The sequence below is a fragment of the Drosophila tropicalis genome, unplaced genomic scaffold, assembly GCF_018151085.1.
Source record: "Drosophila tropicalis isolate 14030-0801.00 unplaced genomic scaffold, ASM1815108v1 contig_878, whole genome shotgun sequence".
Taxonomy (NCBI): Eukaryota; Metazoa; Arthropoda; class Insecta; order Diptera; family Drosophilidae; genus Drosophila; species Drosophila tropicalis.
The window spans coordinates 3,724,023-3,750,810 of record NW_027173374.1 but is presented as its reverse complement, the minus strand read 5'-3'; the positions used below and the strand labels follow the sequence as shown (position 1 = coordinate 3,750,810).

Here is a 26,788-nt window from a genome sequence, read left to right as displayed (position 1 = left end):
TTTCTATACCCTACACATTTATCGTTTTTACTCTTCATTAGCAAAACGTTATTTCTGGTTAGCGATTAATTTTTCAAATGAAAACGAAGAAAGTTAATAACTTATATGACTTAGAACTTGTTTAATTGTTCTTGGATAACTGAATTGAGTCATGAAAGGATTGAAAATAGTGAATGTATCCATTGTTAGTGTATAAATAGGACGAATGGTAAAGACGAGCGAAAATAAATGAAAGTTTATGTTATAAAATGGCAAAGTGTGTGGTGTACAATCTATTGGTAATAGCAAGAGGAATAAGAATGGGGGGGGTAAGTAGAAAACTAGAAGGGAGGCATGGAATAACAAACAAGGAGAAGGAGCGGGCAGGCATAAAATGAAGAGCATAGTATAAGATAAAGGCTATAAGAGAGTTTTTTTTGTTGTGCCAAAAACTCGCATTCTCTCCCCGTCTTTCTCTATATTTGTTGCTGCTGCTTCGCACCAGGCACAGAAATGTTGCAAAAAGTCAACATATGGCGTTAAAGATGTGAACGTGCAAAGAATCCTTGAACTCTTTTAGGTTTTTTTTTTTTTTATTTTTTTAAGCTTTGGCTGTAAATACATGTATTTCTGCAGTAGAAAAAGTTTTTAAGGGCACTAGCATTTTGGAGAAAGTGTTTTAGACTGTACTCGTATATTGATATTAAATGACCACATGTGAAACCATCAACCCATGATATACATAAAATGGTTTTTATTGTTACCAAATCTCTTGTCCACCAAGGTGTAAGAGTGCTCTGAGAAACATAGCTTTAAATTGTAAAGTTTTTTTTTTTTTTTTTGTGTTATTCAAATGGAAATAATATATGAAATAATCGGCTAATAAAGCGGGCTTTAAATGGGAAAAAAATCTTTTCAAATGATTGAATTATTGTATGCAAATGTTAAGTTTCATGTAAAAGTCTAGCAAAAACGAAGGACTAATAAAGACCATAAAAAAAATTAATATTTGCACTGAATTTAATTAAATTCAGATTCAAATTGAAAGTCAATCTCTGTGTGATGTGAACCATTAGTATGTGAATAAATATACCAACTATTTACTTTTATAGAATTTTAATTGACTATCAAAGTGTACAAAAACAAAAATGTATGTATGTATGTATGAATGTATGTATTTGCGAAAAATAGTTATTGAATTTTATTTTTCATAGTTTTTCGTATATATGAATGGAATTTATAATGCATTTCTTAGCTGCTTACAGATGAATTCTATTTGTTTTACAGAAATTTCTTAAAATTGTTTTGGTCACACACACACACAAACATACATATGTATATATATATATATATATACCGGTTAACCTTTTGACCCTTACGTTTCATCTATGTTGTATCAATATATGTGAATTGCTAGAAGCTAAATATTTTTACCATACAAAAATGATAAAGCCAACTAACAGCATTTCTTTTATTTTTATATCCTGTATATGTAAAGTGACTTAAAAAAGAAATATATATATGTGTGTACATATATATTGTTAATCGACATCAAACTGATTGCCAATTTAAGTGCAATAGAGAGAACAAGAACGATTTTGGTCTACTTATTAATAAATGATGGTTTATCGATACCGAAGGTAAATGCAAATGAATTGAGGTTGATTGTTGGTTTATCCATTAGTTTCAATATATGTATATTGTAGAGTATTTTAAAGTCGGAGCAATGATATTTTTGCTATAAAACGTTCTGCCGGATTTGGTCAATTTGCTTAATAATTCGTCAAAGCAGTTCAAACTTGATGAAATTCATTTTCTATAGTTTGTAGAAGGCTTTCCAGATTAAACAATTTGTAGCAAAATGCAATCAATGGCAGGTGGAAGCAGAAAACGTGCAGAAGGCTTATAACCTGTTGAAATTATATTTTCTTTATTCATGTTATATAAATGCTTAAATATTTCTTTTAATGCAATTCGAAATCTATTTCAATTGTATTTTAAAGCTTCTATTTCATGTAAGGGAAAACAACTGTCATTTGAAACTTAGCCTTAGGTTTTGGACTGTCAAGAATTTTAACTTCTACAGGCACAAGCACACACATAAGCACACACACAACGATGCACACTTCCATTTAAACAAAACCATTGTGGGCCCCATTTCCATATCCCTGACAACAACCCATACAATCGACCGACCATTTGGCTTAAATATTTTATGCAAATTTTCAATGTAATAAAATTTTTTTCATGGCTGCCTACACACACACAATCATACACATTCAATACATACACAAGCACACATACACATGGGCAAATAAAAATTGATGCCAATGCCGTTTGTCTTTCAATACATTTTTCTTGGTTCCATTTTTTGCTTCCTTTTTTTTATTTTTGGGTTGGGTAAGTGGAGAGGGGAGTCTGCCTCTCGCTTGTGTGTGTGTGTGTGCAATGATTTTCAATATGTCGCATCTCTCTGTTGAAAATGCGCTATCTGTCCAATGCCGACGCCTGCCGCCAACTTGCCTCACAGCAGCAGTAGCAGCAGCAGCCTGAAACAAATGCCGAGTTAATGCCATTGCCTGCGTCGACAATGAATGCCGCATGGACATGACCTCAATTGCGTTCAACACTCACCCACATATATAGAGACATATATTGGTTTGATCGACATCAATATGTATGTGTGTTTAACCCAATCTCCACCTCCACATCCAAAGGCTTCTCCTTCAACTCCTGGCCTCCACGTCACCCATTCCATTGAAAAGGATATCATGGCAAGAATAACACATTGCCATCAGTGTCATCTTTTAGGCTGACAAGTGCGAGTGCTGGCATTACGAGACTTCCACCTCGACGACAACGACAACGACAATGTGCACCAAAAGTAGCTGCATACACCTATCACCTCTCCCGTCTCCACTCATCACTTACACTTCCACATGGAAAACTGAATTTTTTTATATTTGGTCATTCTCTGTTAAACATATTGTCAGATGGCTTAAAATTCCCATTTTTTTGGCCTTGTTTGTCGCGTTTTTTAGAGGTACCAAACATTTTTCCCAATCCTCATTTCATCACTGCCTTTTCGTTGAGTTTCCCGGTAGGTTTTCTTTTTTTTTTTTTTCTGTTTGTGACACTTTGCGGATGTGTTCATTGTTTTGCGTTTATGATGCTCTTAAATTTAATATTTAATTTTTATGTATTGAAGTCACTGAATTTAAAAAAAAACGCTGATCAACTTTTTAATGCTCTACACATACACATGTGCATTTTGGACTGTATTCTTTTGGATATGTCGATAATCAGTTGTAATTACTTGCTTGCATGTATTATAAAACAAATTATTTATAAGTATTGTTAAAGAAAGAAAAGTTATGAGAAGCGACTATTTTTTCTCCGAAAAGTATGCAATAGCTGATTAACCTGATGGAAAGCCACAAGTATTACTCAGGTGGTTTTTATACATTTGTAAATTTTTAAGAAAATCGATATTCACTTTTAAGCTTGCAGTCAACAACAAAGGAATAACCAAAATTGCTTTGGATCTTAACCCCTGACCTTCACACACACACACACACACATTGTACACTTTCAACTGCTTTGTCACGCATTTAGGTTGGGGAGAAGGGCAATCTGGGTGTGCGTTTGTGTGTGTGTGTGTGTGGGAGGAGTCTTGTGACACGTGCCACGTGTACAATTTATTTATCAACCGTCTGTTGCCATTACTCCCCTTTTTCTTGTTTATGTCATCATCTTATTGTATTCTTATTTTTTTTTGTTACCCATTTTCTATTGTGTTGAACATAATTCCTTCCAATCATCTGTTTGCATCAATAAATACATAAAATTAGCCCGCCTAATGAGGCCCTTGGACTGGTGCTACCTTGTTTTTTAACAGAGACAAACATAACTTCTAGAGTATCTCGTAAAAATTTCAATTATCCTAAATGATTAACTTTGTTTATTACAAAAAGCTAGAAAAAAATTGGGCCACCTTATTCCTTTCTTCTCGCTTTTCTCACCATCCAACGTATTCTCCTCATCTTACATCTCCTTCGCGTTTTGCTGGCACATCATTTATCAGTTTATGACTTGATTCTATTATTTATTGGCACTTCAAATAGAAGAAGAAAATGTTGAAGAAGAAGTAGACAAAGTCGGCGCGTCGCAATTTCAATTATAATTATGTGCAAATCGTAAAAAAAATATACTTACAACGAAAATGTTCATCGCCTCCTGCGCCTTAGATAAAAATCACTTAGTGGGCGGTCGTGCACACACATTTAACCATGGGCGTAGTCATAGAAAGGTAAATAAAATCTTGATTGATTTAATTTTCGGTGAATATTAGATAGATAGATCAATAGTATATACACCACATAATATTTTTAAAATTTGGTGCAATCATTTAACTATAATTCAGCCAAAGGACCCTTAAAATGGTATTCAGTCTACGCCCCAGAAACTCTGCCTCATACCTACATACATAAACCTCTACCCACACACACACATACGCGCGCATGTATGGCAACTTTATAGCTAACAAAAATCGTTAATAAATTAAGCGGAAATATATTTTCCTGCCATTGCCGTGGGGCCGATACCCCGCAGAACTCCATCCACAGAACTGCCCCCTCTCTTTGGTGAGGTGCCTAGCCTTGCCTCGCTCCATTTGGCCTTTTTAGCAAATAATGGTTCTTTGTCTGTTGTTGTTTTTTTTTCTTTTTTCCGTTGGCTTCGGTAATGGTTTTTTAATTTTAGTGTCGTTGAAATTATGGTCGAAACAATAATTTAATAAGTTAATGTCTTCTTCTTCTTACGCTCTTTTTGTGGTTTGTTTTTGTTGTTGTTATGCTGCTGTGGCTGTTGCTACTTCTGAGCATAAACAATTTTCATTTTCTGTTGCTACTGTCCTCTCCTCACCTCACCTCACCTCACCTTTCTTTACCTAACCATAGCCCATCTCACCTTATTTCTCCACTAACAATTTGCTCTTAGTAGTAGCAACAATGTTATTTATATGTTCACTTTGTTGTTGCTGCCGCTGCTGCTGCTGCTGTTGTTATTGTTATTTTGTGGCCAGCAGGTGGAACTGTTTGTTGGTTGGTTTGGTGGGTTTGTTTCTTGGCCACCAGCCATAGCCAGAGGGGGTGAAATAGTCGTTTATATGCGTTGGGGCAGGAGGGCAGATGCTGTTCCAGCTGAAATTGTTTTTCAAAGCTATGTAGTCTATATAAGGGGGAAGGAGGGGATGGTGTGGGTGAACGGAAGTGCGGTTAGAGGTGCGTCTGATCTGGTCTTTGCAAAGTGGTTGCGGAAAGATGGGGTGGGGTGCATATAGCCAGCGGTTATTAGCTATTTCAGCATAAAGTTATGCCACTGCCGACCTCCAACAAAGGCAATAATAATTTCGAATGTATGAACTTAGTTTCCATAGTGCAAATTTTTCTCAAGTGAAGGATATATACATACATACATACGTACACACATAGAATAGAATAAAAGTTACTCTGAAAAAACCCAATGCACTTGTACAAAATATTTAACAACAAAATTATAAATTTCTTGATGGTTAATGTAAAATGAAACTTTATAGTTTAACTAAACTTATAGAACTCCATACTGATCAATAAGCTTCAGTTTCTAACTCAGAGCTTTCTCTTTCTTATACTCTTCCACCCTTAGTATTTGTTGCTCATAAAGAAATAATATAAAATTCAAAGAACTTTTTGTTAATTTTATTAATTTAAAAATTTTCACAAAGTAATCTGCAACTTTTAACCAACGTAAGTCATTGCACTTCAAATTTTTTATTAATACTTTAATTTAACTTATAATTGATTATCACTAGTATTATTTAATCAACGTGGTAAATTTTCAACTTTTAGATTTTAAGTTTGTGTAGGAGTACATAACGTCTAAAAAGAGAAACGTGATAATGATAGAGCTATTAAGCATTGATATAAGCGACCAATAATACGAATAGAAACTTTACTCACCAAAAAAAGAAGATGTTTGATTATATAGATATAATAAATAATTAAATTGTTTCAACTCACAACCCAATGAAGTAATCACAACTAAAATCTGAGAGCATAGAAATGATTAATACTTTAAAAGTAAAGAAACTTACCCAAAATATTCTGAAATTTCAATTACCTCACTGAAACTTTATATGCCGAGAATCGATCTAGGCAATGCACTCACAACTACTGAGCATAAAAAAGATTAACACTTTAAAACTTCTTTATTGTTGAAAAATATTTAAAAATTTTAATTACTCGCTATGCCGAGAACCGATCTGGGCAATTCACACACTAAGACTGATGCGCGCGCGCTTAGTAGCAGCTTCTTTTATAAGCACTCGCAAGCATAGAAGAAGAGCAATCGCAACTATGCTCTTTCACTGAACTGCACTCCCACTCTCCCATAGGCGCTCAGCGCATACGGCAGAAGAAGAACTATCGCTCACTGAACTGCACTCTCACTCCCACATAGGCGCTCAGCCCATACGAAAGAAGAAGAACTATCGCTCACTGAACTGCACTCTCACTTCCACATAGGCGCTCAGCCCGTAAGGCAAAAGAAGAACTATCGCTGCGCTGTCACTTGCTCTCCCACTGAACTGCACTGTCACCCGCTCACCCACTGAACTGCACTCACTCTCGCATAGCCGGGGGTGTGTGTGTGTGAGGTATTGTGTGGGGTGAGCTAGGGAGAGTGTGCATTCAGTGAGAGACCGATTCTTGCATACTCTGCCCCGATGACGCGTTGAGTGACTAAGTGAAAGAGACAGTAAAACTCCTATAAAAGAAGCTGCAACTGAGTAGGCGCGCATTAGTTGTTATGAGTGCATTACCCCGTTTGGTTGCCGCCATACCAACTTCCAGTTACTCAAAGGAAATTTTTCAACTGATGGTGGACATATTGGGTATGTTCCAAGTGGAAACTGAAGTAATTTCCAACTAAAGCCATAAACCTTTATAAATGTTTTTGAGAAATATATAATACATTTACATCTATCAAACGAACTTATCAAGAACAACAGAATCCTAAAACTGAAAAATTTCAAAATTTAAACAAAATCAATTTTATTTATTTAATTTTTTTCTAAAATTTTTTTTTAACAGAAACAGAACCAATAAATAAAATATCAGCTGGCTTTACATTTAGTTTGTATCTCTCTTGTGTAATGCAAATTCAAATTTAGTAATATTTATTATCATTAGCAAGTTTTACAAAACTCTCTTGAATGTAAAAGTCTAAACCAAAATCTGTCCCAAAAGCAACTTCATAATCAACTTTATTAAATGCAATTTGTTCTACTTATTTTCTGACGCATGAAATTGCAACAAAATCCCTCATGACCAAGAACAACAACAACAGCAGCAAGATCAAACCCTTAGGTAAAAATCCTGGAAAGAAAAAAACTCTTGATACAATTTGACCCCAAACAGCAGCAGCATCACCACAAATGGAATAACAACAACACAACAACAACTTTATGGCTTGATTTTTTATTATATGTAATTTTATATTTTACGTTTTATGGAACTTGGCCAGGAGTTAGCAAGATATATCTAGCCAGCAAGCTAGAGGAATTTTTGCATAAATTTTTTAGCATTATACTTTATGATTTTTTACGATTTTCTTTTCTTTTTTTCGTCTTTTATTTGGTTTGGTCTACCATACAACAATCCCCTTTTTTTCCCTAAGCAAAAAATATATACATACATACATACAAAGACTCTGAAACAGACATGCTGCTCAGGCAGCATAAAATTTTCAGAGTTGAGCAAATAAAACAACAAACAGAAAAACCCCACAAACACACTCGCATACACACACACACACACACGCCAAAAAAAAAGCCAAAATAACCCAACACAAGATACGACCGATGACAAGCCCGACATGCCATGTGTCCTGTCTAGGTATCCTGAAAATTTGTACGTTAGGAAAAGAAACAAAAACACACCGAACCACACACATACACGGAGAACATAACCAATTTGTGTCATCATAATTGTAATTCGTCGTATTCGGAGCAGAGAAAACGAATATCAGAGTTGGGCCAGGGTTAACCGATAAGTTTCCATAAAAAAAAAAACAATTCAAATGTTATTCGTATACGTTAGAAATTCTTTAGTAAATATCTGCAATTGTTGCATATCAAAAAAATTACAAAAAAACAACTACGAGGGTAAACATAATATAAAAACTACTAGACTAATAAACCTTATAACTGTTTTTTGTGGTAATTTTGTAAACTGGTTGGGCATCCCTCGTGGAGATTGAAATGTCAACTCTTTTGCCTGAATTTCAAAAAATAACAAGAGTAAGAGAAATTTAACATATTTCTCTGGGTTTTAACACGTAACATATGCAAAATTTCTTTTTATATTTCAAAGAGCTAACTTATTTGAGAAAGATAAAGATTTTTCTTTACTTTATGTATGTCTTTTCTCCGCATTTCGAAAATTAATTTGCGAAAGTCTGTAAAATGCCTAGACCAAACAAGTTACAAGTTGAAAAAAAAAAAGAGGTAAACAGATTGAAGTAGATAGTGAGAGAAGTAGAGTAAACTGAAGACCTTTCGGGCAATCAGCCATGAAAGGTATTTTCTGTTGCTGTTTTCATTTCTTTTGGCATTGTTTGTTCATTGGCCAAGTATTTTATCAAGTAATAAAAACATCAACATCACAAAAATACTTTTCCAAAGCAGCAAACTTTTCATAATATCCAAAAAAAGAAAAAAGGACAACAAAGTAAAAAGAATGTGCCAGAAAACCAAAAAAATGAAACAACCAAAAAAAAAAAAAAAACAAAAACGAATAAACATTTGACCAATAATATGATGGAAAAGTCAAGCCAATTGTATGTACCAATCATCATCGATGTGGAAGGACTAGCAACAGCAGTGTGGAGGGGTTAAGTGAATGAAATGGAATAGCCAAGCAATCAGCGCATAAGCACGCCCTGTAATCAAGACCTCCCATCGACCAAGGAAAGAACAAAAATAAAAAAACAAGCTGCCATCTCACCACACTCCAACCATCCACACTAAAGGCGCAGCATAGCGAAATGAAAAGTTTTGTAATTAAAATTGCAAAATAAAAAAAAAAAAAAAAAGAAGAATGAAGAAAAACGAACAAAAGAAAAGAGTAGAGAATGTTTCTTTGCTACTTGTGCTCGATATGATAAAGCTGATGATGTTCCCAGAACTGAATCCTAGAAATTTTGAAAGTATGCTATATATATTCTAAGTATTTGGAACGTTCTGCCAGATTGAAATCTCTATTCGGTTTTCCATTAAATAAACTATAATTTGACTCTTTTTTATAGCTTCACATGCCTTTAGGTAAGAATCGTAAGAAAATGAGATATTTTCTGAGAGAATCCTCTTTCTGGAATATTCACAGTTTTTAGTAGAGTCCAGTGCTAGCCAATGGAGCATAAATTGAAGTGTTGCCAACGTCATTTGCTAATGACGCGCAAAAGGAGCTGGTACATACATACATACATATATCGAGTGGGGAGATAAATACATTCGAACATACATATGTACACATCTATGTATGTATATGTAAAAGATTCCTAAAATTGTTATAGCAGAACGATAGAAGCGTGTCAGACATTCAAGTCTTGACCAGAAAGCTGCTCCTTTTAACAGAATTGGCATTTTAATTGATGCAATTATAATCAATGTTATATATAATAGCCCGGCAAAAATACCAAACACCAATGAACCGAAAGTTCAATGAAACGAGAACTAGAACTACACGTTGGGGGAGACAATGAAAGATGGATATTTGCTTTGTAAGGGAACTAGACATGCATACATAGCTAAAGAGTGTAAGAGACAAAGAGGTATATCAATCATACGCCATGTATGTATTGGCTGTGGTGTTAATAAATTTTAATATTAGCTTCCAATTAACATTAATTTGTGTGATAAATACATAAAATCAATTATTAGTTGCATTTTGACATGTGACATATTAGGCAATTAAATATGCATTTATTTTAATAATGTGCTCGATGTTCGTTTTCGATCTGTACTTATGTTTCTATGTCTCTGTGTCACTGTGTCTCGTTTGTCTGTATGGAACAAAAAAATACATGTGCAATACATACATACATACATATGTATGTATGTATCTATGTATGTTGAAAGATTTTGCCTTAAGCATGCAGCTGCTTGCCAAGTTATTTTCATGCTAATTACGGAAGGCAATGCAACAACGGTTGAAGTTGTATAACTTAAGGCATTTAAATTTTCAAGTTTTAATGCAAAACATTCACCCACACAAAACACACACGGGCATACCCACACGCACTTGCATATGTGTATGTGCAGGCTGGGATACATGCATATGCAAAAGACACAAATTAACTTATGGCAACAATGAGAATCTCGGTAGTCGTAGAGACAGCGGTGTCTCATCATCCTTCATCTCAATCCCCTCCAACGCCAACGCCACCGCCACCCATACTCCCATTCTTATTCGCATTCTCGTCTTCATCGCCATCATCCTTAACGTCTTATTGTTGCTTGTTTGGTTTAGTTGCCGTTGACAACGCTGGAAAATAGCTAAAGTATGTTTATTCATACAAATATACACACATATAAGTAATATGGCTACATCCATATATATGGAGGTAGGTATGTCTGTATATATTTTATATGCATAACTGTGTGATTGTGTGAGCTGCTCACAAATGACACAGTTATTCTCTCAAATGCCTTGACAACGAGAAAAATATTACAATATCATAAAATACCATTCCAGATGAATGTTTAACACTCTTTTCTTCAGTAAAAGTTCTCAAGGACAATGCATTATAATTATAATTTAATTTTGAAAAAACGTCGCAAATTTATTGCCCATAAGATAGTCTTAGAATTATAGTCATAATTCTTAGTGTTTCACATCATCTTAGAGGTAATGAAAGTACATCATCTTTTTATAGAGCATTAAATTGCATTCCACGATGCTTACGGGCGTCTCTCTAGAAACTGTGGCAATTTCACTGCAAGTTTTTATGCGGTGCCGAGTGAAAGTGCTCGCATGCGCGATTCAGCTTACTTTTTGTCTTGTTTTCATTTTTAATTATTAATTAAGAAATAACCAGCTTTACCAACTGGCAGCACATACCTTTAGGCGTACAATTTTATATATCATAATTAGCTATGCTCTGAGAAGATACTTGATAAGTTTTCGAAAATAATTTATCTATCTGGCTTATTCTTCAAACAGTTCAATAAAATGCAAAAATATTCCATTAAAAATCGAGGCGGTGGGAAAAAATAAATTGAAATGCAGTGAAAAAAGCCTCATAAAAATGTAAAAATTTACGCCCCTTTGACAGCACTTAAAAATCAAACCACAATTGGTATGCCAAGTGAGAAAGAGAGCGCAAGAGTTGAGGTAGATTTGGAGTCGGAGATAAAGTTGCTGGGAAATGAGAACGATAGGGAATGGTGGTCGGTGGGCTAACCAATATGCCAGCTTGGCTATGCGTGTGCGTGAGAGAGCTCAAACCAACGCACTTCCGGTTTAATTAAACGGAAACTGATTTAATTGCATATTTGATGAGCTACGAGTAGGCAGTCAGGCAGACTTGGGGGCTGGCAGTCGAAGTGGTGGCGGGTCGAGAACCTACTAGCGCGATGTAATCCTCGCAGTTCGGCTACGTTGTTATTGTAACGTCACTTAGTTATGCAACAGTAACAAGAAAAACAGCCGAGTCCGTCCTATTCCAAAGACTCTCAGAGCAAGAAGAGTCTTGGCGCTCTCTTTCAGAGCTTAGCATAAATTGTGATGAATACTAAAAAGGCATTTTATTTATGCTTCACTTAATTACACACCAACATACATACAAACACACACACACACACGCAGAGCATAGACTGTGTGTGGTAGTGAAATAAGTCTGTGTATATCCTCAATGTTCTTGTCACCTAAGCGAAATAAATAAATAAAATGTCACTGCTGTCGCTTTTCATAGCCACGCCGAAAGTCGAAAATGGCCAAATGTTTTAGTTTATGCCCGAAAGTGAACTTGTGAAAAAAAGAGATTTCATCTCCATAAACCTCTTGAATTTGTTTCATTACATAAAGAATGTAAATTACGAATTAGTTTGATTCAGATTTTAAATATCTAATGAAATACATAATTATAAATATAAAAAAATCTAATTTTTTAATTAGCTAAGAATCAACAATTCCAAACACAAGATGGATTATTTTGATTATTTTTAATAAAATTCGTCTTATTACTTGCCGCATAAACGTAGTTTCCGTCTGTTTTGTCGCCTCTGTCTTATAGTTAATTTTTATTATTTCCTCTTTGCACCATAGCCACTGAAAATTGCCATCTCCTTGTTTCTTACGCTTACCACCATTCTCTTTGATGCTCTCTGATTCTGATTCTGGCACTTCATGCTCCTCCTTAGGTTTGCGTGTTTTTTCTCTGCCATTCTCCTTCTTTTGGCGTGGCGATTTTAATTTAATGTGCGCATTTTTATGAACATGTTAATTTGATATTCAATAAAGTTGGTTTGATTTTCGGCTTTTAATGGATTTCCTCTTTCTCCTTCATCTTGGTGTCGTTCTTGCTCTCGTTCTCTTTCTCATTTAATGACATGGCGGTTGGCTTGCTTTTCTCGGATTGTCGCGTTGAGAGATTTTCGTCGTTGAAAGTCTTTTCACTGGATTTTAATGCTCTTGTCGTTTTCACTACCAAAACGGAGATGGTCGTAATGGTGGAAGAGGGAGCTACAAGCAGCGGATGCGGGGCGGTGAAAGATAAAGAGCAGACAGGCATTTGTACCAAATTGCCGCAAAGCTTGTTAAATTTTGTGATCTATTTTAATGCATCTCGAAATGGATAAAACAGAGAGAGAGAGAGAGACACACAGAGAAATAAGGTACTGAAAAATTCTTAATGTTTGCAATGAAAACTTTTTGATTTCAGAAATGGAAACGAAACTCCATTTTGAGGTTTCTGGATAGTAATGTCGATATGTATTAAAATATATGGATATATGCTAAGAAGAATTTGAATATTTCTCAATTTTTGGGCTAATTACATTCAAAATATTTAAAATTGTTTATTAATTGAAATCAATAATCATTCGAAAAAAGTAATATGCGTGACTAGGAGTAAAAAATGGTGTCCAAATTAAAAATTCGTAGCATACTTTTCGGCTAAACATCACCTATTGCAGAGGGAATTATCTACAATGTGCAACATGCATCTCGTTATGCTCACTCAGCGTATATGAATTCATTTTACAGAGCTGCTTCAAACTCTCCTCCCACCATTTCAATTCCATCTACGAGTACATGGCAAACATTCTCACTTTCACATGGCGTATACGCAATCTATGCGTTCACTTAATTCACTAGGCTAAAATCCCAAACGCTTCGATTGGGCTTTATGTGTTCGTGTCTGTGTGTGTGTCAGTGAGAGTGAGTTTGCCTTCAAAACCCATTAAAACTTGCGCCTGCGATTCGCAGTTCAAAAATGGCCTGCAGTGGGACAAACAACAGAACCCAACTTGCTCATAGCCAAGCACAGTTCCATTCCCTTTTTAGTCAGCGTTAGTCTGTGGCTGTATTTGCGTTTCTGTATGTATTTTTGTGTTTGAGTGTGCGTGTATATGTGTGTGCGCCTCCTGTATCTGTATCTGGCTATTGCTTTCACGTCTCTTTTATTATTTCACGCCATTTCAACAGCCGTGAGCAACAAGATTATTTATGCGTTTCCCCACCAGTCCCAGGCACGCTTTAAACTGGCCAACGCATTTTGTAGACGAGCGCGTGTTTGGACACAAGTTAGCAATGCCCACGAAATCCCAACTACCCACCAACGTTGTATACTTGACGTCGGCAGCATTGTAACAATGCTGTGAATGGCCTGGCCGCGAATGGTACGGTACGGTCCGGTTCAGTCTGTGCCCCATTCTGCTTTGTTCTGTCCTGGTGTGGTCTTGTCTGACTGTTATTGTGATTTTTGGCAATGAATACGAAATGGGAAATACGCTGGAGCAGCAACTCGCAACTCGTCTCGTCTCGATTCGTTACATTTTCGTCTCCTGGTGCCTTTTGACAAATGGCTTCGATGATGTTTTTTATTGCCCAGACCTATCTGGAGAGTTGGTGACATCGTTATATATATATACATATATATACTTACATTGCTTATACGTAAATTGTGACTTGCACTTGGGCATATTTTGTTCATTATTTCTGTCTTTTCTTATATTTCTTTTTGCATGTGTTCAAATATTTGCTTTCGCTTTGTCCGTTTCGTTTATCTTACTCTCATCCCAATTTTCAATACCCTGTTCACCAAGTATCGAAAAAGTAACTCAGAATCTGCCAATAAATATTGTGGCTGAAGGTTAAGAAAATATGATAAATTAATATTGAAACATAAGCCAGCATTACTTAATACAATTAAAAATATGCGTACTTTAAATTAAAGTATACATATTTTAAGTCGTTCTAATTCGTTGCCCTATTTATATAGGGTATATTTTATTCGTTGTTGTACGTAAGGTTCTTTTTATTGTCGTCATGTTGCTCTTTACTATGTAATGGCAGCTCGTAAAAATGTTTCATTTATGCTAAATTCATTTTTTGTTTGTGCCCTGGAAATCTGTTGCCCAATGCCAAAAGTAATAAAAGGATTCCTTTTTACCATTTGCTGCATTCTCTTTCTCCCTCTATCTCTTTAGCTTTGCTATATTGTTCTTGTATTCGTATTGTCTAGTAAATATAAGTATTTTTGCGGCTTTCGTTTTGTCTATGCGGGTAAAAAAAAAAAGGAAAAAAATTTATTGGCCTACAAATTATATTTGTTTTGTCTTCACAGTTAATGAACCTGTTAATGGTTATGTGTGCTATATGATTGAGGCAAAAATTCTCTTTCTATATCTGTGTTGCTTTCACTTTTTTGTCTTGCTCTGTCTGTGAACACCGCATAATTACTCAATGATGTGCTTTTAAATCGTAAATTTCTGAAAAGGGTGTTAAAGGCTCTGTAGAACGAGCCACGATGGGTTGGTAGTCATCTTCTCGAAGAAAGTAGAGGAAGCTGTAAAACTTAAGCAGCTCAGCTTTATGAGTGTGCTCAAAAGGTGTTTACAATAAGCAGATGAATAAGAATACTTGTTCGGCTGTCTGTGGGAGCTCGCAAAAGATTTCTCATAATAAAATCTCAGAAATATGGCATCTATTTTAAAACCTATCAAAAAATTTGATCATCTTTTAACTATTCATTATTCACTTTCTATCATACTAAAGCTGCAAGATATACTTAACTATTTATTAAGAAAATAAATGTTCTTAAATCTATAAATTTTCTAGTTAGACTTAATATTTAAACTTGCTTTGATTTCGTTCTCTTTCATTGTTATTATATTGAAACAAACGGTAGGATATATTTTATTATAGAGAATAGTATTCATTCATATGTATTTTATTAACGTGTTCCTTATCTATCTTTGTCCCCATAATCCAAACTGTACAATTAATAATATTAGAAAACGATCTTTTCTACAAATCTTTAGACCTTAAATTATCATTAAAGCTTTTTTGCATGCTCTTGGATTTTTATGTTTTTCCTTTTAATCATCAGAGAACAAAATAATGAAGCTTTGAGTGTGGTTAGGGTATTACTTAACTTCACAAAGCCTTACAAAATTTAAAAAGTAAGTTGCAGTCAATGAGAGATTTAGCTCTCTCGATGCCCAATTCAATCTTCAACTGTCATGAGTTTAGGTCGTTGTCTGACCTTGTCTACTTGTGTATTTAGTTACCGTTTGTCTGGATTGTGGATGACTAGGACATGCAATAAGTATGAGCTCTGTCAGCAAGCGGGCATTTGAAATTATATCTCATTTGATTTATGTATATAAAGTAGATACAGATATAGAAGGAGACGGCGAGCAATCAGGCAATTTATGAAAGCCGAAGCAAACCGCATAAGCTCAGTGTGCCTCCCAGTTTCCCCTCTCTGGGGAGGAGCTGGTGTGCTTTGGCCGTCCAAACGGGATTAGAGACAAATTAAAATTGTAATATTTTATTTATGTTCCGACTGCTAAGGAGCCGTGCCCTGAGACGAATCGAGAGTAGGGGCGGCAGTGGAGCAGCCGTAGCAGCAGCAACAACAATAACAGTAATAATACATAGAGCGTTGTTGTCCTTTTGGTCCTGGAGCTCTGTTGCTGTTGGTATTAGGGGTTAATTTGTGTGTTTATTGCAGTTGGCCAAGTTTTGTGTTTGTGTTTGTGCTGTGCCGTGGGATGGGGCATAAGAAGGGAAGAGCAGTGAAGTGGTTAGAGGGACGCCGGCTTGGGGCAGACACTTAAATGTATTTGCCACGCGATATGGCAAATGCCAAACAGCAAATGGCAAAACGAAAAATTGTAGACTATTTACAAAATTTATGTGCGGATGTTTTGGCCGTCGGGATATTTCCGGTTTATGATGATTATGTTTTTCGCCCCACACACCCGCTTCCCGTCATCCTATCTGCTCGTTTACCATACTCTTGTCTTGTTTCTTTTCTCCTTTTCAACATTCTACTCTTGGTTTTATTTGCGTTTTATTTTTAACAAGCGGATTACTTTTTTTCTTTCCTTTTTTTTTTTTTTTTTGCCTCTGCCTTTCTGTATCATACAAATAATAATAATAATAATCATAATATTCTTTATACTTTTATTCAGCGTTTTAATTATTGTTTCCTGGTAACCATTTTTAAAGCTTTGGCTGCTCCTCCAGTTGGAGGTCGTCTCTGTCTGCTTCACATATCACAAATGCAAATGCAAATGTAATTTATGTGGCTGCAAAATGAGATAATTAACATAATTATATATGGTTATAATCAACTCACACGGCAAACTAAGAACTGAAGTGCTTTTTCTTTAAGTACATTTTTTTGCTCATAAATGTGTTTAGCAAATGTTTATGAAAAATTGTTAAAGCATTTAGAGTAATTTTTTTGAAAATTGAAAGAAGATCAACAAACTGTGGTCAGTTTATATAAAGGGCAAATTTTTTGCATATACTTTCAAATCAACGACTTTGAAATGCACTTTCCTTGCTGGTATTAATAATCTTTTTAATCTATGTACATGTGTTCTTCAAGAGACAAGAACAGTTTCTAGATAGCTAGCAAAATGCTTGGTTGATTGCAAAATTTTGCAAGCAATCGGTGCAGAGACTAACAACTTCTTATAAATATAAGAAAATTACTCGAAATTTGTCGCAGCACAAGGGAAAAGTTGAAATTAATTTCCATGTTACCCAAAGAAAAAAATAAAAAATAAAGGAAGAAAACCAACATCAAACATTAACAATATCCCTAGGAGTAGGGGCTGAACCGAAGGGGTACAAACAAAATCCAAGAGAAAGAATTGTGGGTATTATTTTTATATCTTTATACAAAGAGCAAACCATGGCCGTTGCCATCGTCGTTGTCTGGCTTTTATTATGCGCAGTCATCACTGGAATTGGAATTGGTCAGCGGGCCGAGGCCACAAAAAGTAATCTCTGAGCATAAACGCATATCCTGGACTGCAATTATGCCAAATATGTTGGGTATAATGCCACCGCAATTTTCATTATATACATCGGACAGCTTGTGAAAGGAAGGAGGGCAAAACTGAACATGTGACACACACAAAAAAATAAAACAAGACAACAACATAATGCTAAATTTTTATACACATTTTGTCCTGTTAAGCTAACAACAAAGTCCGGGGAGGTGATGAAAACACAAAAAAAAAAAAACAAACACAATAACCAGGCTTTAACCCAATGCCTGGCTTCTGAAAAGGCGGCCATTGCTCCTGCTGCTGCATGCACGCCTCATAAAAGTCTAATTAATTAAAATCGTGCCTGTGAACCACATAGCCCGCTGGCGATGGCAATGCCTGGCAATCCCACAGCATTCAGCATCACCGCTGCGTATGCGTAATGCGCTCGGGGATTTAGCATAGACAGAGGCTCGCTGAAACTGGTTAAATGGCTAACTGGTTGGAAGTCGCTAATTAAAAGCTTGCCGCAAATACAAGAAAAGAAAAATTGTAATCGTTTCTAGCTTCAAAAGGTGAAATTTCTATGCTCTATCTAAATGTGTTTTTTTTTGTAAATTTGTCAAATATTTTGCTATACTAAACTTATATAATTCAAAAGAAGTCATTATGTACATAACAAAATTTTGGTTTTATAAGTATTTAAATGTTTAGGTGTTTGTGATATATACAATTGGTTTATAAGTTTCGTTTAATTTCCACATACATAATTCAAATGGTAGCTAACAGCGTTTTCTTTACAATGAACAGGTGTTCCTTTAATTATCAATAGATATACATTTTTTATCGAGTTGTTTAAGTTGAATAAACTTAAAGGTAAGCTTTTTGATTCTTATAAAATTTGGTATAAAGAATAACAAGAAATTATAAAGGTAAATTATGTGTCTAAAATAAGGGATTGATCTCTTTGTAGAGCAACAATATGATAAAATAATATCTCAAAGCCACTTGCAAAACTCTCTTGCCACACATAAGTATGGGTGTGTGTGTGTGTGTGTGTGTGTGCAGCCTTCAAAACGCATCCCTATGGGTGACAGGCCCAGATAGTATGATGAAAATCAGTTTTAATAAAGTTCGTTTTTGCCTTGCTGCCGCACTACATACTTTGCCATTGATGATGATTTTTTCTCTGTTGTTTCTGGTTATTGTGTGAGGAAGAATGTTAATTAGATTTTATTAGGGCTCTGGTTGGGTGGGATGGTTGGTTGTCTGCCTCTGTGTGTATGCACAGAATGCCGGCGGGATTATGGTTTATTAAAAGGCTTATGAAAGTCAAAAGAAAGTTTACTTAATTTCAGTTAGTTAAGCGCCAATGAAAGCCGCCCACTTGAGTATTGGCCAACAACAGCAAAAACAACAAACGAACAACAACACCAATACCAAAAGCGGAAAAGTTTTCGCCTTGGCCTGCGCTTGCCAAATGGCCAATAAAAATGTTTCGACTTCTAGCTGGGCTTTTGGCAATTTTACAACATTTTTTGGATTAGTCTTTCTCGTATCCTCCATTTCTTTTTGGCTTCCTTCTGTTGGCTCTCTTGCTGGCTAACAGTTTATGACTTAGCCTATAAATTCAAATGTTGCAACATAAAATCAAATAAAAATCTGCAATAAACATCAAATTGACAACACATTGTTGATAAGAGGAGTGAGGGGCAAGTGACTTGAACAGCATATATGCATGTTAACACTTGGCGCTCATTTTGGCTGGCCATTTATTTCTGGGGTCACATCAAAATGTTTCTGAACACATTACCAAATTTTAGTCTAAATTTTCCAACAGTAATATAAACGCGGCGTTTTTTTTTCACTGTCATTCATGGATTATATAAAAGTTTAAGTCCCATATATCCAAATAATTTTTTTCAACCCTTAGCAAAGATTTTTTCACCTTCCTCGAAACTTTTCAAAATGTTTCCTTTTAAATATTACTAATCCACAATTATTAAATTTGTTCCTTCTGCTTTTAACTCTTGGGCAATTAGCGTAGTAATTTACATACTTCTTTATGCTGGTCTCGTCACCTTGGCTATAAGGGAATCCATCAAAAGTATTAATAATAATACAAAAAAAAGTACACAAATTCACGCACACTTTGGCCTTTAATGCCCCCGCATCCTGGTTCCCTCTTTTCTACCAGTTTAAGCCTTTGAGTCGAAAACCTACCTAGTTATTTTATTTGGTGTCCTGTCCTTCAAGTTGATGCTATTTCTAGATCACGTTTCTGGGTATTTTACCCGGTAATTGTGAGAGCAATTGTGCGCACTTTTTTTTGACGTTTTTAGTTATTTTTTTCCTTGCTGTTCATCCAGCTTGGGTTGCGCATTTTAATGTCCCTTTTCTGTTCCCAAAAAAAAAAAAAAAAAAATAAGAAATAAAAAAGAGAGATAGAAAAGGAGATGAAAAAAAAAACAAATTTGTTGAAAAAGAGTTGAAAAACATGCTGGGCACGTGCTGATTGATGTAAAATGCGTAATGAGCGCGGTTATGTTTATGGCCTGAGAGGAGAGGATATGGGGCTGTTGGAAAGAGGGAGTTCCTGGGGTTGGGTTAGATAACGACGATAGGACCAAGTAAAGTTTTCTAATTAGAATATTGGTGGCCCATTCAGTGAATGATGGGGTTGGCCTTTTTTTCTTGTCTCCTTAAAGATTTCTTTACTTGGGCTAAGTTAGAACCAACGCGGCAATTAAAAGTAGGTAATCGCTTTTTATTAGCTAATGAATGATACTTCGATGATATACGTATACTATTAATCATTTTACCTTAACCGATGTTCTTGAAAACATTTTGAATTACTTGCTAAATATTAACTAAAAACGGAAAGATATTGTTGAACGTATTGATAGTTAAAGACAACTTCCAAAACTCAGTTACGATAAGTCAAACGATGTTAATATATTAGGTTTTCGATTTTTAACACAATATATGTAATATTTTACCTAAAATAATACATTAAATTTTCAGATGTATACATACATTAAAAGGTGGTTTATATCAGTAATTAGTTTTAGTTTACATGTATATTAAAAGAAATTTATCAATATATTGATAAGATAACATATTTGGTTTTGTTGTACACTCTTCTCTAAGTCAATATAACTGACTCAAGCCAAGTGCAAAAGCGGAATACTCAGACTAAAGGGTACACGAGCTAAAATATAATTTAGTAGTTTATAAATTAAGACAATCACAATAAGAGCGGTAAGAACAATTCGTCCAAACAAAATGGGTACTATATCGACACAATAGTATTGCAGGAAGCCAATGTCATTTTCAGCCAGTCGCATATGAGAGGCATCCTTGTGCCTTAGAGTATACTCAGTCCACCAGACAGCGGTTTTCAATGGACTCATGGGTTGATCACGGAACCTTGCAGACATCTTTTTAGCATTTGTGGCATATGAAGGATTCTTTAAAATCTCATGAATAGTCCCGTTGAACATTTCAACATTAATTAAATTTATATCCAGAGTTTGTCCAGCCCCTGCTATACGCATGCGTTGGGTATTCGAAAATTGATCATAATATAGAGGCAAACCAAGTGTAGGTACACCATAGTATGCCGACTCAATGATACTTAAAAGACCACCATGGGTAATAAAGAGTTTGAGGTTGGGATGTTTTAGTATTTGCTGTTGCGGCATTAATGATCGTATGAAAATATTATCTGTTTTATTTGTAAGTGATTCCAAGTCATCGTATTTCCATAGCACACGTTGTTTTAGTTTGGAAAACGTTTCTAATAACACTAGTTTCAAATGCTTTGGTTGCCACTCTTCAATTATTTCCATACCCATTGAGAAATAGATAACACCATTCTTGGCCTCATCCATAAAACGTTGAATATCATTCGGCATGGGATCTAGTTTGCAATCCTTGTGCACACACATATGCATCCCGGCTACTTCAATCAGATTGGGCACATTGGATCTGGCACGACCTAAACTAAAATGTTGGTTGACCAAAATCAATGAAAAGTTTCGACGAATCTCATCAAAACTTAAATGTGAATCATGAAAATATTTTCTGTAGAGTTCGACTTGTGGTGGCAAATAAACTAATCGCTCCAATAACCACTCCTCAGTCTTGTAAATCCAATTATGCCATTTATCCAGCAAACTTGAACTTCCATATGCATAACCCAATGGTGACATTGGCTCATACACACTTGGTGCTGAATTCCCAGCCAGATAATCTACAATCCAAGCCGATCCATAGGCAGCAATACCAATCATGGGAGCATTAAAATGTATGCCAAAACCACAGAGGGCATCCGAATGCGGTGTGTTCATGATTATTAAATCAAAGTGGGCACTTGAGTTTTGTAGTAGCTGCTGAACTCCACTATCAGATAGAATATATTGCACAGAAGCACGATAAAAGTGCGATACCCATAAAGCCTCCTCCCATTTGGAAGGCATTGGATCGGAATCGAACTCAAAGTCGAATAGGCCTGCAAAACATAACTAATAATTCCTCAGATTATGAGACAATTTGACAAACAGTTACCATGCATTAGGCGATCCAACATTGGAACGCGAATATGATGGGCTTTCTCAATGGGTTCAAAATGATTTAATGCTGAAATCACAGTCACTTGGTATCCTTGTTCAACAAGTTCATTTATAAACGGCCGTACGGTACGATAGGGTGAAGCAAAAACGTACGAAAATATGGCCAATATATGGTCTGCCTGTGTTAAATGAGCACTTAGGCCAAAAGCGGCTAGTAAAAGCCCAGCGTGGCCAAACTTTCCGCTAAATAACATACCGGGAAACCATGACCGCTCATGGCGCGGATTAATCTACACTGGAATTGATTGTTTTACTTACACTCTCTTTGTTTGTGATTGCTTATCTAATCAATAAGATAGTGTTGAGTATATTCGTTGATTGTTTATCATTGAAAGCAAAAAACCACATTTTAGCGTCTCCCTTTATTGATTTCACTGTCTATCACAATAATTAGCAAAATCGGAATGTTCGGCATTCCAAATTCAGAAACAACGGGTACATTTATTAGTTTATTTGGGGATTATCTTTCTCTAAATAACATTATCTCTAGAATCTGGCACACATTTATTTATCCGCTATTATCGAATTAGGGGAATACTCAGACTGATATGAGAATGAGCTATTATATACTTTGCTAATTTATATCCTATTAAAATCACAATTATAGCAGATAGGCCGATTCTGCCGAACAATACAGAAGTAAAATGAACACTATAATATTGCATGAAGGACATATCATGTTCCGCAAGACGGATAGGAGGGCTACCTTTGTGCCTTAAGGTGTATTCGGTCCACCAGACAGCCGTTTCCAAAGGATTCATAGGTTGATCCCGAAAACGTGTCGACATCTGTTTAGCTGTTCTTGCATATGAAGGATTCTGTAGGAGCTCCTGAATACTGTTGTTCAACGTTTCAACATTGATTGAATTGAGATCCAAAGTTTGACCGACACCTGCCAATCGCATTCGTTGCGAATTTGTGAATTGATCATAGTACAAGGGTAAACTTAAAATGGGAATACCATAATATGCTGTCTCAATAATACTTAAGAGCCCGGCATGGGTAATAAACAGCTTGAGCTTGGGATGTTGAAGTATTTGTTGCTGTGGCATAAAAGATTTATAAAATATATTATCCGATTTCTTCCTAAATGGTTGCCCGCTATCGTGTTTCCATACGACACGTTGCTTTAGTGCCGAAAATGTTTTAAATAACGTGTCTTTCATATGTTTTGGTAGCCATTTCATAAATATCTCTGCACCCATTGAGAAATAGATGACACCATGCTCCGCCTCATCCAAAAATCGCTGAAGATCATCCGGTATGGGATCTAACTTGCAATCCTTGTGCACACACATATGCATCCCTGCTACTTCAATTAGATTGGGCACATTGGATCTAACACGACCTAGACTAAAATGTTGGTTGACCAAAATCAATGAAAAGTTTCGACGAATCTCCTCGAAATTCGAATATGAATTATCAAAATATTGTCTGTATAATTTGAGTTGTGGCGGCAAGTAGACTAATCGCTCTAACATCCATTCTTCGGTCAAGTATACCCAATTGTTCCACATGTCGAATAAACTGGGACTGTCGCTAAATGTGTAGCCAACTGGTGACATTGGTTCATATATACTTGGAGCCGAATTGCCAGCGAGGTAATCAATAATCCAGGTGGAGCCATAGGCAGCAATTCCAACCATGTGGGCATTAAAATGTTTGGAGAATCCACAAAGAGCATCCGATATGGGAGTATTCATAATAACCATATCAAACTGGGCACTCGAATTATGTAGTAGCTTCTGCACTCCTTCATTGGTCAGAATATAATTTGATGCTTCATGGTAAAAATGTGAAACCCAAGACGCATGTTGCCATTTCGTTTGCACTGGGTTTGCATCATATTCAAAGTCTATTACGTCTGCAATGATAATGAATGTTTTATTAATTTTCTAGATTTTGTAAGTCTTACCTTCTACTAAGTGATCCAGCTCGAAAACTCGAATATGATGTGTTCCATCGATATAGGGAAAATATTTCGCGGCTGAAACGACAGTTATTTGGTGTCCTCGGTCCACTAATTCCTTAATCAATGGCCTAACCAACAAATAGGGAGATCCGGAGGCATATGAAAAAATAGCCAATATATTGTCCGCTTTTGATATTTGCACGTTCAGAACAATAGCGATAATATAAAGCCGGGTGATGACGAGAATTCCGCTCAATAACATGCTAAAAAAACATGTCTGCACATTGCGCACAATTATTTTACACTGCTGACTGAGTTTTGCCAATAGCAGACACTAGGATTGTTTACCCCTATCTTATCAGCAACGGGTAGACCTTAAATAATCAAAAGTTTTTCGACGTGGAACAGTTTTGTAAATGCAAGGGCAGGGGTTTCCCATGGTCTACGTGTCCCATATATAAACTCTAGCAATGTTTGGAACTCAATTAAATTTATATTAATTAGATTAAGATTCAAGGATCTCGTTCGTTTTAAATTTAACTGATAATCATAAACATAAATAGAAAAACAAACAAGCCCCTACTAGAATGAATCATTAATTGTTATCGGTAGATTGAACACTTACGTGTTTCTAATATTTATTTCTACCACAAATACACCAGACTTAAATATTTTAGAATCATTTATTTTGATTATTATTTTTCTTCTTTTAATATTCATTTGTTTTTTTCCATTTCATTTGCAAAAGATGGTTCAAAGAATATCGAGCCTAATATAGTAATTAGATATTAACCAGTTTATTAATTTATAAGCTAATAAAATCACAACAATAGCGGTTAGACCAATTCTTCCAAAGAGAATAGGTAAAATGTCAAAATTATAGTATTGCATGAAGGACATTTCATGTTCAAGCAATCGCATATGAGGGGCTCCATTGTGCCGTAGAATATATTCGGTCCACCAGACAGCAGTTTTCAACGGACTCATGGGTTGATCACGAAATCGGCTTGACATTCTCTTAATATTATTCGCATACGAGGAATTGTGTAGAATCTCATAAATACTCTCATTTAACGTTTCGATACTTATTGAATTGAGCTTCAGAGTTTGTCCCACACCTGCCAAATCCATGCGTTGGGCATTGGCAAATTGATCGTAATAGAGAGGCAAACTTAGTACAGGAACACCATAATAGGCTGTCTCAATGATACTTAAAAGACCACCATGGGTGATAAACAATTTTGTTTTGGGATGATTTAGAATTTGCTTTTGCGGCAAATAAGATCTAAAAAAGATATTATCCGACTTATCCTTTAAGGAGTTCAACCCATCATATTTCCATAGCACACGTTGTTTTAAATTCGAAAATACTTCCAAAAAGGTCAATTTCATTTTATCTGGTAGCCACTTCATATATATTTCCACACCCAATGAGAAATAAATCACTCCATGCTCCGCTCCATCCATGAATTGCTGTAGATCATCTGGCATGGGATCTAGTTTGCAATCCTTTTGAAAACACATATGCATGCCTGCTATTTCTATTAAATTGGGCACATTGGATTTCACACGCCCAAGACTAAAATGTTGATTGACCAAAATCAATGAAAAGTTTCGACGAATCTCATCGAAATTTGAATATGTGTCATTAAAATATTGTCTGTATAGTTTAATTTGTGGCGGCAAATAAACTAGTCTCTCCAGCAACCATTCCTCGGTCTTATAAACCCAACTGTCCCACTTGTCCAAGATGCTGGAAGATCTAGTTGTCGTGCACTCTAGCGGGGACATTGGTTCATATACACTTGGAGCCGAATTGCCAGCAAGGTAATCAATAATCCAGGCTGATCCGTAGGCTGATATTCCTATTCTAGGGGCCTTAAAATGCTGTGCAAAACCACAAAATGCATCTGATATAGGAGTATTCATGATGATTAAATCAAACTGTGCGCTCGAGTTATTTATTAGATCCTGAACTCCACGATCGGCAAGAATATATTGCGAGGAGTAATAATAGAACTCCGATATCCATGTTGCCTTCCTCCACTTAGAGGGAGTCATGTCAAATCCATTTCCGAAGTCTATTAAATCTGAAATTAAGTCAAAAAGTTTTTTGTAAATGCATACATACTGCATTTCAAGACTTTTTTGAAATCTTACCGTGTAATAAATTATCCATCCTCAAAACTCGAATGTGATGAGCCCCATCGATAGTGGGAAAATGTTTTGTCCCTGAAATTACAGTCACTTCGTGACCTCGCTCGACAAGTTCCTTAATAAGTGGCCTTACCACCAGATAGGGTGAAGAGAAGGCATACGAAAATATAGCCAGTATATGATCCGCTTGTGTTTGCCGGGTGATAAGACCAAAATAAACTATTAAAAGCCAGGGGTGGCCTAGGTGCCTACAAACTAGCATACCGAACAACCATAACCGCTCATAGCGCAGGTTAATTTAATACTGTTCTGTATTTTATTTACACTCTCTTGCTTTCTGAATGCCATGTCTAATCTTATCGATAAAAATATACATAGGCCAATTTACTTTAAAGTGAATAATTTATATACTCCTCTCTTACGAGTTTGTCGATCCATGCGTAAGTTTTCTCTTTAATTTCATTTTATATCAAGCAAATTTAAGTTCACGTTTGGCAATCATTATCGAAATTCAAACCGTTTGTATGTAGATGCGATAATCTTAAAACAGAAACC

General features: G+C 35.7%; 3 protein-coding genes across 3 annotated transcripts; all 3 read right to left on the bottom strand.

Annotated features, from left to right (window-relative positions):
* Window positions 1-20,603: 20,603 nt before the first annotated feature.
* On the bottom strand, window positions 20,604-22,373 carry LOC137584950 (UDP-glycosyltransferase UGT4-like). Its single transcript, XM_068300559.1, has 2 exons — window positions 22,100-22,373; window positions 20,604-22,043 (listed from the first exon to the last, which is right to left on the bottom strand). Exons 1-2 carry the CDS (start codon window positions 22,356-22,358, stop codon window positions 20,695-20,697), a joined length of 1,608 nt encoding a protein of 535 aa, XP_068156660.1. The 5' UTR covers window positions 22,359-22,373; the 3' UTR covers window positions 20,604-20,694.
* Window positions 22,374-22,569: 196 nt separating this feature from the next.
* Window positions 22,570-24,364, bottom strand: LOC137584870 (UDP-glycosyltransferase UGT5-like). The gene is made up of 2 exons (XM_068300455.1): window positions 24,080-24,364; window positions 22,570-24,028 (listed from the first exon to the last, which is right to left on the bottom strand). The coding sequence occupies exons 1-2, from the start codon at window positions 24,336-24,338 to the stop codon at window positions 22,683-22,685; spliced, it is 1,605 nt and encodes a 534-aa protein (XP_068156556.1). The 5' UTR covers window positions 24,339-24,364; the 3' UTR covers window positions 22,570-22,682.
* A 465-nt stretch (window positions 24,365-24,829) lies between these two features.
* On the bottom strand, window positions 24,830-26,509 carry LOC137585937 (UDP-glycosyltransferase UGT4-like). Its single transcript, XM_068301970.1, has 2 exons — window positions 26,237-26,509; window positions 24,830-26,166 (listed from the first exon to the last, which is right to left on the bottom strand). The coding sequence occupies exons 1-2, from the start codon at window positions 26,493-26,495 to the stop codon at window positions 24,830-24,832; spliced, it is 1,596 nt and encodes a 531-aa protein (XP_068158071.1). The 5' UTR covers window positions 26,496-26,509.
* Between the last annotated feature and the right edge of the window lie 279 nt (window positions 26,510-26,788).